At 36.8% G+C, this 16,709-nt stretch overlaps 1 protein-coding gene across 8 annotated transcripts in view; it reads right to left on the bottom strand.

Annotated features, from left to right (window-relative positions):
- Window positions 1-1,186: 1,186 nt before the first annotated feature.
- Window positions 1,187-16,709, bottom strand: part of mast3b (microtubule associated serine/threonine kinase 3b) — a 198,735-nt gene continuing 183,212 nt past the window's right edge. For all 8 annotated transcript variants that reach the window (XM_039766609.1, XM_039766604.1, XM_039766608.1 and 5 more), the window contains 4 exons: window positions 13,939-14,061; window positions 12,886-13,022; window positions 3,670-3,854; window positions 1,187-3,202 (listed from right to left, as the gene is read on the bottom strand). In XM_039766609.1, the coding sequence (XP_039622543.1) occupies window positions 2,145-3,202; window positions 3,670-3,854; window positions 12,886-13,022; window positions 13,939-14,061 (1,503 nt within the window). In that variant the 3' untranslated portion in view covers window positions 1,187-2,144. The remainder of the gene's footprint in view (window positions 3,203-3,669; window positions 3,855-12,885; window positions 13,023-13,938; window positions 14,062-16,709) is intronic.

Here is a 16,709-nt window from a genome sequence, read left to right on the forward strand (position 1 = left end):
GTTGAACTGCTCAATGAGAGTGGTCCATGTGCAGAGGGAAATGCTTGGCAAGCAATTTCTGTAGAGGGATGCCACCACTCAAGAGGGTTGGCTATTTGTTATCAGGTAATAGGAACTGATGGTGTGAATCTGTGATTTAAGACATATAAAATGTCGTTAAAGCTTAAAGTTGCTACTGCAATTATATCAGAGGAAAGCATAGGTATTGTAGAAAAACTTAAATATACACTTCTGCAGACCAGGGGCATTCTCAGCAAGGCCTGATGGAATTCAATGTTATTAACATTCTAACACCTCACCAATAAAAGAAAAAAAGCAAAATGCAATTTTCAATGAATTGTCTTATCTGCATACCAAGTAAAAGCAAGTAACCAGTAAGTCTTTAACATTTGTTTATATACAGGTTAAGCTGCAACAGAAGGTTTCTTGTTCTTTAAATACATGAGTGTTATTCTCTCTGTCATGATCAGGCTTTTGTTCTTAATTGTTATTAAATTGTTGTTCTCAAAAAATTAAGACATTGTTTAAGGGTTTTAGTTGTCAAGGAAACAAGTGTTCACATTTACATTTGTGCCTGATATTTTTTTTTTTAACAATTTCCCATAATGCCATTTTGAGGGTTTTTTGTTGACAGTTACTATGCTACTGCTAGGCAAAGTAATCAGGAGGTGGGAGGCGCAAAACATACCTGGGTCAAGGATATAAATGTCATGCAATTCTTAAATTTTCCTTCATTGGATTCTACTCAAACCTAAAAAACTATCATTCTTTTGTTGTTTTAAATACCTCTGGTTAATTAATTCTGGCTCTACTTTATGACTACAATTTAGTATTAAGTTTTGACTCTGTGTTTATTAAGTTTGAATTTTCACCCATTCTATTAGACTACAATTTTGGTTTACATGTATTTACTCCTAGATAGTTCTTTATTGACTTCCTGGTTGCAAATCCCTGCTTGTTACACTGGTTATGATTTATTTCACGTTTCCTTTTCAAACTAAAAACTGCTGCCATCCCGTGCACTCAGCACAATCTCATGAAACAAACACCAATGGAGCTTCACATTCTATTGTAGCTGCTGCAGGAACTGAAACAAAAAACCTGGCTCAAAGCCCACTGGTATTACCAGCAACCTTCACTTGAGAGAGGGGAGAGGGGGGCGGGCTTTTGGCGTGGGGAGAAAAAAAAAAAAAAACACACCCTGGAGTTCCTGACAAACCTGATGTCAACAGAAAATGGGTACATGCTGTAGGGTCCAGTCCTGATAGGAACTTAAAACTCACTAAAATCTACAAGTATGCACCTCATCTCAATTTCAAATTTTTTTAAAATAGCAAATAATTAGTGAGGAACAGAGTTAAATTATTTTAAAAAGTCACTACTATACCCAACTGGCTTCACCAAAAAAGAAAACTGCAAATTAAAACTATATTCCTGTCATCTGCCTTTAAACAACTGATGCGTATGGAGATAAAGTTTGAATACAAGAGTAAAATTAATATGCAACAAAAGGACACAATTTTTAGAAGGGGGAAAATGTTATCTTTCTAAACACTCATGACTTAGAATGCATTTTTTTGAAGGCAACTTCAATGAAAATGGACATAACATTATGTCCAAAAATCGAACAGGTTGTTGAACTGCTTTTTAGTACCACAAAATTTCTCTAAGAACATAAAATAAAATGGACTGTTGAGCAGTCAGAGGCAAGCTACATATAAAAACATTTAAAAAGGACTTTGAGAATAATTGATCCAAAAAAACAAGAAAAAAAAAAAAAAACACTTGAAATTAAGATTTTTTTTTTGCCACAAATACAAATATTAACCAACATACAAAAGTAATAAATAAATCCCTGCGTAACGCTCCAGGGAGCCAAAGGTTTTTGTATGGATTTTATAAAGAGTAAAACAATTTAGTTGATCTTTTTAAAAAATAAAGGTTTGTCTTTTCTGTGTATTTTTCTTTTTGCAAAAATTGTTACATTTTGGCAGATTTCGTTCCTTCATTTTGATTTAAAGGGCTTTGCAGAAATTTATTTTATGTTGAGGTTGACATTATGTGCTTTAAGTTTTTGGCAATTTAGTATTGATGGTCCCTTCACTTGTGGAGCTCCTTGGTTCTCCATAATTACATCTTTGTTTCTAAGATGACGACTCTTGTTTTTTTCCTTCCTTTTCCTTTGTTGTCACAGCTGATGGGATTTCCCAACATGCAACTGCAGTCACTTGCAGCTCTTGGTTTCCCGTTTCCTCCTGAAAGCTGCCTTTTGTTTCATCTTTTTCTACACTGGCATCCCGACAGTGATACAAACCATCATGATCCCACTCCACCACATTCTTCCCCTGTTCTTCTCCCTCGGAACCTTGAACAGCTATTTGGGGCACCAAGGTTGACCTCCTGACTGATGGCTGGTTTGACTCATTTTCAATCCAGGAAGCCTTGAACTGTTTCCGGTATGGGACAGGGAGAACCCCACACACTTTATTTTGAGGGTCACTAGTTGTCTTTTCACCACTTACAGGTGTCACATCAGGGTCATCAAAGCTAACCTCTTGAACTGCTTCTTGCTTCTTGAAAGAGTCTCTCCTTTCTGACAGGTTCAGTTTCCTCATGACTACAATGCCTTCTGGCTTGTCACCACCAGTCCAGTCCCGCAGGCGTTGTGTCCCTAAGTAACCAAGTCCTCGACAGTGGTCTCCCTGGTAGCCCCCAAAGGCACTAGGGCTTTCTCCTTCAGAGTCTACAGACACCTCCACAGCACCATCTCCATGAGGAACCTCAAGTGTGTGCCTGTGGGAACTGTAACCACGCTTTTCACAGTGGTAAGATGCTGAAAGCTTTTCAGCAGATTGGACCCTCTTCAACAAAGGAGAACGGGGTGGTTCACTACTACGAGGACGAGCTATGTGTCGTATGATTGTGGGAGGGGACAATGTCTTCCCATGAAAGGAATGCAAATTTTTGGTGAAATTGGGCAAAGGAGAAGGAGATCTCTGGGGTGACGGGGGCTGAGGTGATGGGCAAGGGTTACAAGCCAGAGGGGACGGGGGTATGTTGCTAGTGGATTTGCGTCGACCCACTTTGTAGCGCTGGCCACTTAACTTAGCACCCAAGCCATGTAGAGAGTTGGGGCGGATATGGCCGGCTGGTGAGCTGGGTGTACTAGAGCAGGGTGACGTGCTGGGTGGAGAACTGTGATCTAGAAGAGAAAGAACAAGAAATGTTTATATAACAATGATTCCAGGAGAAGAAAATAAAGAATAAGGTTACTTGGCTGAAATTAAATGACACTCGGTGAAAGCCAAAGAAATTAGACAAATGTTGATTGGATGTTAAATGCACATTTGCTGCAGCAGCACAAATCCATCAAAGGGATCTCTTCTGTAGTCAATTATGTGTTAAGTCTTTCTTCTGCATCACCTACAGTGAAATAACCTCTATCTTTTTTGCTACTCAGAACTCTAGCTCTTGTTTTTTTGCACCATAGGAACATCAGATATTTTTTCAGATTACCTCAGTGAATGTAGTATTTGGTAATAAATATATTTTTTAAACCTATTTAGTTTAATACCTTACCCCTTCTATATCAAGCCATGATTATCTGCAAGAAAGTAAAAAAAAATAAAAATAAAAAAATAAAAGCAGGTTCACTGAGAAATCGCTTACCAGATGGCAAGTCTGGGGCTGGGCTACGACAAGGTGTGGAGGGTCCTGGGGACAAGCTATGTGTGGGTGACCCTGGCAAACTCTCGCTGGAAGAAACTGAATGCTGAAGTCCAGAAGAAAAGCTTCGGCTGGTTTGGAGTACAGCTGTCTGCTTGGGAATCTTCTTAAAAATTGAGCGTCGCTTGCTGTAAAATGACAAAGAGTGGCTGCAGTGAGCAACTTGAATACAATTCTATGCAAGGTTCAGGAGGATTACATAAAGTGTACAGAACTGCACCATCAACCTTGGAAGTCTTGCAGAAAGAGTGACTTTCATGCATTCTTTTTTTTAAGATTCATTTAATCTGTAAATCAAAACATTATAAAATTATACAACTCAATCAAACAAATAAGAATAGTAGCCACAATAACATGCTGGGTGGGGTTTGGGCAAAAAACTCTGCTTTCAGCCCCCACCTAATGAAAATGGTAATACAAACAGAGCCCATTCTAAAGAAGTCTTTTGTATATAATACAACACCAAAAAAATGAATAAAGCAAGCACAGGCCTGGAATTATAGTAATGAGTTTCTGCAAAGATCCTATTACAGAGAATTTGATTTTTTTTTTCCCCAAAAAACATACAGTATTGCTTTTCTACTTAGTTATAGAAGGTGGATTGAGGTTCTTCTACAAAATGGTCCAGATCTAATTATGCAATTTTCATTATGCTAGGACTTAAGTTTATTACATAGTTTTGTTGCCGATAGATGGCAGCACCTGCCCTGCATTCCAAAATAGCGGGGAGACTGTTGTCAGTCGAACAGCAATTCTTTTGTCTTGTATTGCTTTACTGCATTGCATAATTAAAAAGTTGCATAATTAGATCTGGACCACACTATAATAGTGAGGAACTGGACAATACAACCAATTTATCAAAATACACTTTTAACCAATCTGGTGTTAATCCAAATATTTGTTTTAAGGCATTAAGAGGGATTTTAAATCTAAGACATATACACAAACACTGTTGCCCAAAACTGTTAAGTGCGGGACATTCTAAAACATGTAGCCTAGCGATGTCATTTAGCGATACAGGCACTTCGTGACATCACTGACAGGTTTAATCTTATGCTGTGTGTATTTTTGACACTTTTAAACAAGATGTACACAATTAGTTTAATAAAAAAAAAAAAAAGCTGGTTGAATTATGGTATGTTTATCACATAATGACCTGGAATATATTTAATGGAGACTGCATTTTGTTCTTTTTTGAAAATTTCAATTGAAAGACCAGGAAAGGGTAAATTCTTTGAAACTGTTTCATACATATATTCTAGAGATACCATCTGAATCTTCACTCAAAATAGCCAGTATTGTCTCAAAGGTAGATATCGGTGATAGATGCAAGAAGAGGTGCGCGTGCTGGTTGCTTTTAATAGTTTCTAAATTGTATACTGAAAAAAATGTGCAGCTGTAAGGTTAAACTTGGAGCTTAACTGTTCAAAAGATGTAAATACATTATCACTATTGAGAAGACTAAAATCATAATTCTATGTGCCTTCCATAGACTGAATCCTGCATAGGTTATAGAAAAATTGGGTTGTAATCTTGTAAAGTGGGAACAAATCAAAGCTTCCCTGCCTTAAAATGTGTCCTACATTGGCTCTATATTGTTAGTAAATGGTTGACAATAATTAGTGTTGACAGAGGCACAGAGCATGCAAAGAAGATTTAAAACATGATTTCTTTTTCATTGCAAACCAAGCACGAGTTGATTCATGGAATTCTGCCAATTTCATATATTTTATTGTACACATATTTGTAGCAGTGTAATAGAACTGTAAATTAGTTAGTGCCATACCACCTTCTGCTTCTGATCTTTCTCAAGCTGGCTTTGATGTGTGACTAATTTTAGCCCCAGATAAATGTTATATGTGACGTTAATTTCTTAAAGAAACATTTGCCAAGGTATGGAAAAAAAAAAAAGCTTTGGAAGAAAAGTCATTTTAATAATATTAATACTCCCTAACCCTCTACTAAGATGGAGGGAGGACTATTATAATTGTGTTTGATATTTGTTGTTCTATCCAAATTGCACATACAGATCTTCATGTTTCCTTGTAAAATTATCCCGATACTTAACTGCTCTGATACAATTATTGAAAAATTATTCAGCCTTGTCTGATGAGCTAGAGAAGAATGCTTTAATAAAAAAAAAATGAAATCAGATATCCTATAGCATTGTCCTAGAAGATTTAATAGTAACTGTATACATAATTGTGGATCTGACTTTAAAAGCACCATATCAACAAGATAAAGATATTCATGGCCTTTGCTTATTATCTTCTTTCTTCTCTGAATGATTACTGAGATGAACAGCTAATAGGTTGGAGGCAATCGCAGAAAGTGCTGATGATAACAGACAAGGGTCTCTGTTTCCAAATTCTAATTTGAAGTTATACAAGTTCATATTATTAATATTGAATGAGGCTACTGGTCTAGTAAAAATTCATTTAATCCATGCTGATATACTTGTGTCCAAGTCCAGATTTGCACAATAAATTAAATAGATATCCTCATTTAACCCTACCAAAGCCTTTTACTGGTTCCAAGCATATTAAGACCCCCAGACAGTCAGATACTGTAGTTGAGTATATTATATTAAACAACCGTTGATGATTACATATTAGATGTCTACCTTTAATAAATTCAGTTTAGTCTTGTGATATTACAAATATAAGCACTTTCTAGATGCTTCAAGCTAAAACTTTTGGTAGTATCTTACCCTTGATACTCAGGAGTAAACCTGATCTGTATTTTGCACATTGCAGCAAGTCTATTTTTTTTTTTTAGAAAAACAGTAATTGATGCCCGACATTAGGTTTTTGGTAGAATTTTCTCTAGCGTTTATATAGATATTGCCTACTCTAGAAGAGTTGAAATTGTTTTAACACTCCTAACTATAGCACTAAATGTAGTAAATTTATTGCATTTTACACTTCAGTGTTTTTCATATTGTATTTAAGGTAGGGATGGTGAAATATTCTGGTCTTTCACCTACAGTGCAATGACATGCTGTGGTGTTAAGGGTCCACAGCTCACTGAGCACAGGCCATTTTTAATAAATAATCGATGTGCTCGCGGCTTAGCGAAGGGACGTTGGGCCATAGTGGGCCGCGGGACGATCCGTAGGGTGTGGGCGTTTCTCACCTAGTGCACAGGTGAGGAACTGCCCACATTCATGATTGTCCCGTGGCTAATGCTGCAGCTGCTGTGGCCCTCGTCATTTTAAAAAGAAGCGCGAGTCGGTTTTAGGGAGGTGTAAAAAACGATCGGAGAGAAAAAGGAAAGGAAAGAGAGGACGGAGGTTACAGGGAGCGAGTGTGGAAGCAGGCGGTGCCGGAGAGAGTCAGACACGCGGTGCGTGCATGTGGTGAGCGCGCGATCGGCCGTGGGCAGCTGTATGGAAGCTGGGTGTTAGGCCAACACCTAGACGTTTGAGTTGAGGTTGCTCCCGCTGAGTGAGCAGGTAGCGGGAGTGCCTAGAGGAAAGCGACTGGCCGCATGAAGGCCATGGAAAGGCAGCGGAAGTCGGAGACTTGGTGCTGGAATCCCAACGTGGCGACCTGGCCGTTGGTTGGAAACCAAGTTCTCCGGGACTGGGATAAGTGCCATACCGGAGCCAGGGATCGGGAGGTCTCCAGTCTCGTGCGTGTGTTTCAGGAGGGCAGCTGCTTGGCCCAAACGGGATTAGCAGGTGAGACGCTAACAGAAGAGCACCGGATTTGTTTGTTGGTTTTTAAGACTGCTTCCTGATCATTTTAACCTCTGGTTTTAAAGGATTGTTTTTCTATTGATTTTAACCTCCTCGTTTTCATTTAATGGATTATTCATTTATTTATTGAAGAACTTGGAGTACTGCACTATTTATTTGAACACTGTTGTTGTTGGTTTTTAATAAAAGCACTTTTGCACTTTCTACCTTCCCCTTGCTCAGTAATTTGCCTCCATTGACTAGCTCACTCGGTTTCATTATCGACGGTGTGGGGTTCGAGTGCTTCCAATAGCAATGGGAGTGTGGAGCCAGAACCCACATCGTCACACATGCATGTTAAATTGTTTCAGGAGTCTAAAATGGGCCTGTTTGAGCAAATATGTGTGTGTCATGCAATGGATAGTTGCTCTAACCCAGTGAGCACACCTTCCTCTTGTTTTTGTTGTTTAGCAATATTTTAAAAGAAAATAAAACTTGATTTTTGGTTTTGGCTATAAATACAAAGTTTGTTTTAATAAGTATGACATGCTGCACAGGTACCAATCCAGGGAAGTGATGCATTGCATTTTTAATAAAATATAGTAAGAAAACCATTTAGGCATTTGATTAAATTATTCCCTGCTAAAAAATAAAATCTATAAAATTATATTGATGTGAACATGGTCTCTGGCCATTTGAATACTGTAAAAGATAATTTTCAAATTAATTAAATTAAAGGCATGGAAGAAACAAACCTCTCAACTGCTAGAATTCAACTGGAATAATTAAAGAGTTACAGAAGCACCTAAGTGATCGTGGCTTACCACTGAATTGTCGTCATTTCAACTTAAGACTTTAACTGTACAGTATAGACACGTAATGTAAATCTTTTTAGATTCCCAAGATAAAACATCCATTGTATGTTAATACAAAGAAACAAAAACTACGTGCATCATCTTGCATAGTGGTTTGTAGTAATACATTGTATTTGCACCAGTATATTATAGTGATTAAAATAAATCAAGTCGCGATTTCTGCAGGAATACTCTGGGAAACTCTTAAGGCCTTCTTAAGAGGACAGATTATCTCATATCTTTCCCACAGAAATAAATTAGAAACCAAGAAAGTAGCAGAGATAAAAAGCGAAATTACTAGATTAGATGAACATGCCAGACTACCAACCGAGGCTCTACATAGGAAAAGGCAGGCTCTGCATTCAGAACTAAACCTCTTGACAACTAAAGAAACTGAACAACTAATTTATAAATCCAGACATCATTACTATGAACATGGAGAGAAAGCTAATAAGCTTTTAGCTCAACAAATTCACAAGCAAGAAGTGCGCAACGCAATCTCAGTAATCACCAACACGAACGGAGATAAAATCATCGACCACAAAAATATAATACACACTTTCAGAGACTACTATAAATCCTATATACTACTGAGTTTAAAGAAGACAATACACAATCTAATGCATTTCTGGATACATTACAGATACCACAAATAGACACTTTTAGTGCGGAGGAACTTGATAAACCTCTGGCATTATCAGAATTACTAGATGCTATAAAGTCACTTCAAGGCAGGAAAGCAGCAGGCCCTGATGGCTACCCTGCAGAATTTTATAAGAAATTCTCTGCTCAGCTAGCTCCCCTCCTATTAGCAACATTTACAGAAGCCAGAGACAACCAAACTCTTCCTCAAACTTTTCGCCAAGCACTAATCACGTTTTCCAAAACAAAATAAGGACTTATTACAATGTGCATCATACAGACCAATTTCACTTCTGAATAATGACGTTAAAATACTCTCTAAAATCATAGCTAGAAGGATGGAGAAAGTGCTCCCCTCGGTAATATCACAAGATCAAACTGGATTTATCAGGGGCTGACACTTATCTTCAAATCTTCGATGCCTGTTTAATGTAATATACTCACCAACTAAATCAAACACCCCAGAAATATTATTATCATTGGATGCAGAAAAAGCATTTGACATGATTGAATGGAAATACCTTTTTACTACATTGGAGAAATTTGGGTTTGGCCCGAACATTTGTGCATGGATCAAATTACTGTATACCAATCCAGAAGCTTCAGTTTGTATCAACAACATTTGTTCAGACTACTTTAAACTAGAACGTGGTACTAGACAAGGATGCCCCTTGTCACCGCTACTGTTTGCAATCGCCATTGAACCACTGGCAATACATTGTCGAAATACTGATCAGATAAAGGGGATTATCAGAGAAGGACTGGAATAAAAAATATTATATGCAGATGATATGGTACTGTATATATCAGACCCAGAAAATTCTGTGCCTGCAGTCTTAACAGCACTCACAGAATTTCAAAAGATCTCTGGTCTCAGAATTAATCTGAATAAAAGTGTACTCTTTCCAGTGAATTCTCAAGCATATAATATTAGATTAGACACCCTACCTTTTATCATTGCAGAACAGTTTAAATACCTACAATAGGGTAAACATCACAAGTAAACATAAAGCTCTTTATCAACAAAAGTTTGCGTCTGCATGGAAAAAATTAAGCAAGACTTGCATAGATGGTCAACCCTTCATCTCACTCTAGCTGGAAGAATTAACACTGTTAAGATGAATATTCTTCCTAAGCTCCTTTTTTATTTCAAAACATTCCAATATATATCAATAAATCATTTTTAAGCAATTAGATTCAACAATAACCTCATTCATTTGGAACTCAAAACATCAACGCATCCAAAGAGCAACCCTACAAAGAAAAAAGGCAGAAGGCGGCATGGCTCTACCTAACTTCCAGTTTTATTACTGGGCAGCAAATATACAAGCTATAAAACCTGGACACAAATAGAACATACACAGGCTTGGTCCCAATAGAAGTAAAATCCTGCAGTACTTCTTTATATTCCTGCTCTGTGCTCCAATAAACAAGTTATCGGCAATATACTAATAACCCAATTGTGCTCACTCACTCACTTAGAATATGGAACCAATGTAGAAAGCATTTTAAGATGGAGAAGCTTTTATCTGTGGCACCTCTGCAAGAGAACCACCTCTTTCAACCTTCACAAACATATGCAGTTTTAATATCTGGAAAAATTTGGGATTAACTTGCTTAGAGATCTTTATATAGACAACGTCTTTGCATCCTATGAACAATTACATTCCAAATTTAACATTCCAGCTACACATTTCTTTCACTATCTTCAAATTAGGAACTTTGTTAAACAGAACCTTCCCGATTTTCCTCATCTTGCACCCTCATCCATGCTGGAAAAAATATTGCTCAATCTCAAGGACTTAGACACCATCTCTGCAATATATAAAATCATTTTACAGTCCCTCCCTTTCAAAGATCCAAGAGGACACTGGGAAAAAGATCTCTCAATTAATATATCAGAAAAGGAGTGGAAAGTAGCAATGCAGAGAATTCACTCAAGCTCCATATGCAAAGCATACAATTATACAACTCAAAATTATATATCGAGCACATCTGTCTCGCCTAAAACTCTCCAAAATGTTTCCAGGGCATGATCCAACCTGCGAACGCTGCAATCAAGTCCCAGCCTCACTGGGTCACATGTTCTGGGCCTGCACCAAATTAACATTCTGGACAAAATTTTAATTACCTTTCAGACAGCCTTGGTCTCACAATCCCTCCTAACCCATTAACAGCTGTGTTTGGGTTTCTTCCAGATGGGTTTAAAGTGAAGAAAGACAAACAAATGGTGATTGCATTCACTACACTTTTGGCACACAGACTTATTCTGCTAAACTGGAAGAACCCAAACTCTCCTCTTTTAAGTCAGTGGGAAACCGATGTGTTACACTATTTGAAATTGGAAAAAATCAAATACTCAGAGGATCTGTACAGACTTTTTTCAAAACATGGCAGGATCTAATCAGTAATATTTTAAAATAAGCTCTTAAAGCACAGAGGAAGCAAATATTTCTGTATTTCTTTGTCTTCTGCATTCATCTCTATTGGCTTATCAAACTTTTAGGTAGGTTTACAAGCCTTAAATTTTACGCCGTTTGCCTTGCTCTCTCTCTCTCTCTCAGGGTTGGGGGTCAACTTGTTCTTAACTCAATTTTACTTTTTGTAAAAATTGATTGATTTGTATGGAATGATTGCAATAAAATTAATAAAACTTCAAAAAAAAAAATAAATAAACCAAGCCAGTTTGACATTACAAATAAGGAAGAAAACAGAACGTGAAATGCTGGAGAAGATTTGATGCAGAAAAGCTACGAGGATGGGTCTGATTTGAAAGCAGATGCTTAAAGCACTGGATAGTAAAGTGGAATGTTTGTTAATGGCACCACAATAATTTCTTTGTTGCATGGAAAGCAGAGTATGCACTGCTAAATCAGTAAACAGGCATGTTCTGCATGAAAAGCAACTTAGGTAAAATTAAAACTAAAAGCAAATGATAGTTGTGAACAATATCTGACGTAAAAGAAAAATAATTGCTACCTAATTTATGTACATTTTAGTATATTTTATTACGGTTTTAAAAGTAAATTCTTACAATTTTAAAGTAGTCTACATAACATACAACTAAATATAATAGAAAAAAAATACTAGAATTGTAAATGTGAGATATTCCACTTGACACTTTACTATCTCAGTCCATTTGAGTCCTATTTAAATCTATTGCTCAGATCCATAGCATAGCAGGTACTGCTGCATTATAGCTCTAAAGTCATAGGCTGAAATCCTGACCTAGACGCTGCCAGGGTGGGTTTCAGTATTAAAAAAAAAAAAAAAAATGAACCCTGCCCGCCAAAAATGTGCAGGTTAGGTGAATTAGTAACTCTATCTTGGCCTCAGTATGTATGCATGAGCGTGATCTGCTGTCTTTCTTGGGTTGATCCCCACCTTATACCAAAAGCTGCCATACTAGGCACCAGATCTCATGACCTTGACCTGAACAAGTATGTTATAAATAGGATGGATTATTTTATGTAATGTTTTATTAAAAAAAACTATATGCAAGGTTACAAAGAACAACAAAACTTTTGAGACCTGCAGGCAATCCTTTCTCTAAGTTTCCAATTGTGACCATTATGACTTGATTAATAAAGATATCAGAAAATAATGTTGGGGAAAAAGGACAGCAACTCCAGTTGTATAAATGTATTTTGAACATTAATTATGTAAACAAAAAAATACAATCAAAAATCATTTGTAGAATCTACTTGGGCACACTGACATAAACAGAACCTACTTGGTCTTGGCTAAACAGAAATGGATGTGTTTACTCACTCTAAAGTTTATGAACTAATTTCTTTCTATTGTTTTTGTTATTATTGATGAAAATTTGGGTAAGTGCACAAAGCCCATTAATGAGTTAAAAACACCATGCTGAAAAAACAACATATAGCTCTGCAGGGGACACACAGCACTTGATTTTACACGGAAGTGATTTACTTAACATGAAAAGACAGAGAGATTTGCCCTTATAACCTGGCGAATTACCTGTCTTGGTGGTCTTTTTTTCTTGTCCTCCGACTCCGCCTGGCCATCTTTCCTTTGAAGCTGGCTTTCCGAGCTGGCCCGATTTTGATTGAGGTGTTCTCTAATGCAGTAGTTTGTAAAGCAACTTTACAACCACTCTATGAAAATAAAAACATAGAAATTAACAACTGAAGGCATATCTATTAACAAAAATTCTTCAAATTTAGAAATGAAATACATCATTGAAGGAGGGGGCAGGGACAAACATTCAAAAAGAAATGTGTACACAAGTGATACATGCACCTGCAGAGAAATATATTGTTCTAATTACAAGCTTCCATAGCAAATAGAAAATCAGCAGCTGTAAACATTATGATCTTTTGTATATTCACTGATTTCTTAAGCTGGCTTTTGGTAACAGCAAAACATTTAAACCTCTTGCCTTCCTGAAAGCTTCTTCACTAACATTTTTGTCCCCAAGTATGAGATCTTGAGGAGTCCATGGACTGATCGAGTGATTGACACCACAATGGTAACACCACTTACATTATTAAAAAAAAAAGTGCCAAACAAAATCCTCACACTGTGCCCAATTAATTGGACTGTCCACAACAAAATCTAGTACGGTCTTCACACTAAAGCATTGGGCTTTAAACCTCACCTGCCACTCGTTTTATGAGCCTGAATGTGTGAGTAAAACTGCATGGATTCCTAATGTAGAAATACAGAAGTACAGTCACTTCAGAAACACGCATTACACATAATGTATCTGTGAAAGTTAGTAAAAACTTTCTGAATATTGAACCTTTTCATTTTGTCCATAGGCATAGGATTCCTCCTATAGAGACCCTTTAATAAATTAGCAACCCTTACTGGGCTGTTTCCATCCTTGTGTTCATTACAGCTAGATTAGGGTCTTTCTCCATCCCCACCCAACATAAAGAGAATAACATTCTATTCAGAACTATAAGCAACCTACTACTGTGCATATCTCATCTTGTGTCAATAAGAAAAGACAATGTCTTTCAGCTTTGATGCCACACCACTTCCCTAGTTTCATGGAGACCTACGTACCTTTAGCAGCAGTTCCACAACATCAGTGTGAACGAGCCCCTGGACGGACTCACTGTTTACATGTGTGATAAGATCACCTGCCTTTAGGCCAGCTTCATGTGCAGGGCTCCCCTCCTCCACACTCTGCAAAAATATTCAAGAACAACAAAAAATATATATATTAACAAAGAGGTACAAATTAAATTCTAATATGAAAATTCAAATTTGACAACTACACCCAATTGATCTTCTGAAACAAGAAAATGCTAATTGCAATTAGTAAAACAAAGTACTTTATAGAGTACACAGTTTATGAAGATAACCTTACACAGTAAAGCATTCAGTAGTATAGTCTCAGGAAGTTCAGACACCATTGGTTATTTTACCATCAAGAAGCAGTGGGAAAAAGTAATCATCCATTAACAAACACTATACCTTCTAGTGAAGACCTCAGTTTTGCGGGTACAGCACAAGTCTCTTTCAGACAAATTCCCAAATATATCTATCTGTGTGTGTATATATACACTCAGCAAAAAAAGAAACGTCCCTTTTTCAGGACTGTGTATTTCAACAATAATGTTTTAAAAATCCAAATAACTTTACAGATCTTCATTGTAAAGGGTTTAAACAATGTTTTCCATGCATGTTCAATTAACCATAATCAATTAATTAACATGCACCTGTGGAATGGTCGTTAAGACCTTAACAGCTTACAGAAAGTAGGCATTTAAGGTCACAGTTCTAAAAATGCAGGACACTAAAGAGACTTGTCTACCGACTGTGAAAAACACCCAAAGAAAGATGCCCAGGGTCCCTGCTCATCTGCATGAACGTGCATTAGGCATGCTGCAGGGAGGCATGAGGACTGCTGATGTGGCTAGGGCAATAAATTGCCATGTCCGCACTGTGAGACGCCTAAGACAGTGCTACAGGGAGACAGGAAGGACAGCTGATCATCCTCGCAGTGGAAGAGCCTGGATCTCAATCCCATTGAGCACGTCTGGGACCTGTTGGATCGCAGGGTGAGGGCTAGGGCCATTCCCCCCAGAAATGTCCAGGAACTTGCAGGTGCCTTGGTGGAAGAGTGGGGTAACATCTCACAGCAAGAACTTACAAATCTGGTCCAGTCCATGAGGAGGAGATGCAATGCAGTACTTCAAGCAGCTGGTGGCCACACCAGATACTGACTGGTACTTTTGATTTTGAGCCTCCCTTCATTCAGGGACACATTGTGAAACATTTTTAGTTTATGTCTTATGGTGTTGACTCTTTTAGTGTTCATACAAATATTTACACATTAAGTTTACTGAAAGTAAAACAGTTGAAAGTCAGAGGACGTTTCTTTTTTTGTTGAGTATATATATATATATATACACACATATATATATATATATATATATATATATATATATATATATATATATATATATATATATACACACACATATATATATATATATATACACACACATATATATATATATACACACACATATATATATATATATATACACACACACATATATATATATATATACACACACATATATATATATATATATATATATATATATACACACATATATATATATATATATATATATATATATACACACATATATATATATATATATATAAACATATATATACATATACATACATATCTACATATATACACACACAGCTATTTCAGTATCAGTCCAATACGCTGCTTGTTAAAACGGATAACTCCGCTCTTACGTGCAAGTCTGCGTGGATATTATGAACTATCGTATTTGTTCAAGTTCTATTTAAATTTTAAATAGAAGGAATTTTTATTTAGTCGACAGAAATATCTTTGGTAGGAATGGTAAAAACAGACAGGAATATTATTCCTGAATAAATCAACTCAAACCTTAAACAACTTATAATATTTTGCTCTCCATAAAAATATATCCTGTCTAAATTATACAAGTTAGAAATAAAGTAAACATTAAAAGAACAAACATTCAAATTTCTTTACTCTTATGTAATTTTATATAAAAATAAACTTAGATTTTAAATATCCCAAAAATTTGCTCTCCATAAAAATATATCCTGTCAAAATTATACAAATTCAAATATGAACATGCTGCATAACAAAACCTGGAAATATAAATAAAATGTGTTCCTTTCAGCAATAACAAATCAAATCATTCAGTTGTCTTTGCTCATATGTCATTTTAGAGCTGGACGCCTGGCATCTTTTTTGGCAACAAGTTCGTTTATGTTTGGTGTGAGGTTCTGTGTTGTGGAGATTCTCAGGATGGATTGCAGATGCTCATCAGTGAGGCGACTCCTGTGTGCTGTTTTGTTAGTCTATATCACTGAGAAGAGCTTCTCACACAGATATGTGCTACCAAACATGCACAAGGTTCGAGCCGCATGTAGACAAACTTTTTTTGTTCTTCAAAGTCACCAAAGCGCCGTGCAAACTCAGTGCGCTCAGTTTATCAGCAAAGTGCGTATTTGGGAACACCATAGTGACGACTTGGTTTAACATTACTTGGCAACAGGGAAAGTAGGGCAAGTTGCACTGGTGCATTTGTGTCTCCCATAAAAGCAGCTTCACTTGAAATCACTTTGTGATTGTGCACGGGTAAAAACGTCCGCTGAAGTGTCAGATTCTTATTTAATTCTTCTGCTTTCTGTATCTTCTGCATTGCATTCAGGTTACCCTGATGTTTTCTCTCATAGTGCCGTCTTAGATTAAATTCTGTAATTACAGCCACATTAGCTCCACAAATGAGACACACGGGTTCAGTAAACATATA

This window comes from Polypterus senegalus, chromosome 10, assembly GCF_016835505.1.
Source record: "Polypterus senegalus isolate Bchr_013 chromosome 10, ASM1683550v1, whole genome shotgun sequence".
Classification (NCBI taxonomy): Eukaryota; Metazoa; Chordata; class Cladistia; order Polypteriformes; family Polypteridae; genus Polypterus; species Polypterus senegalus.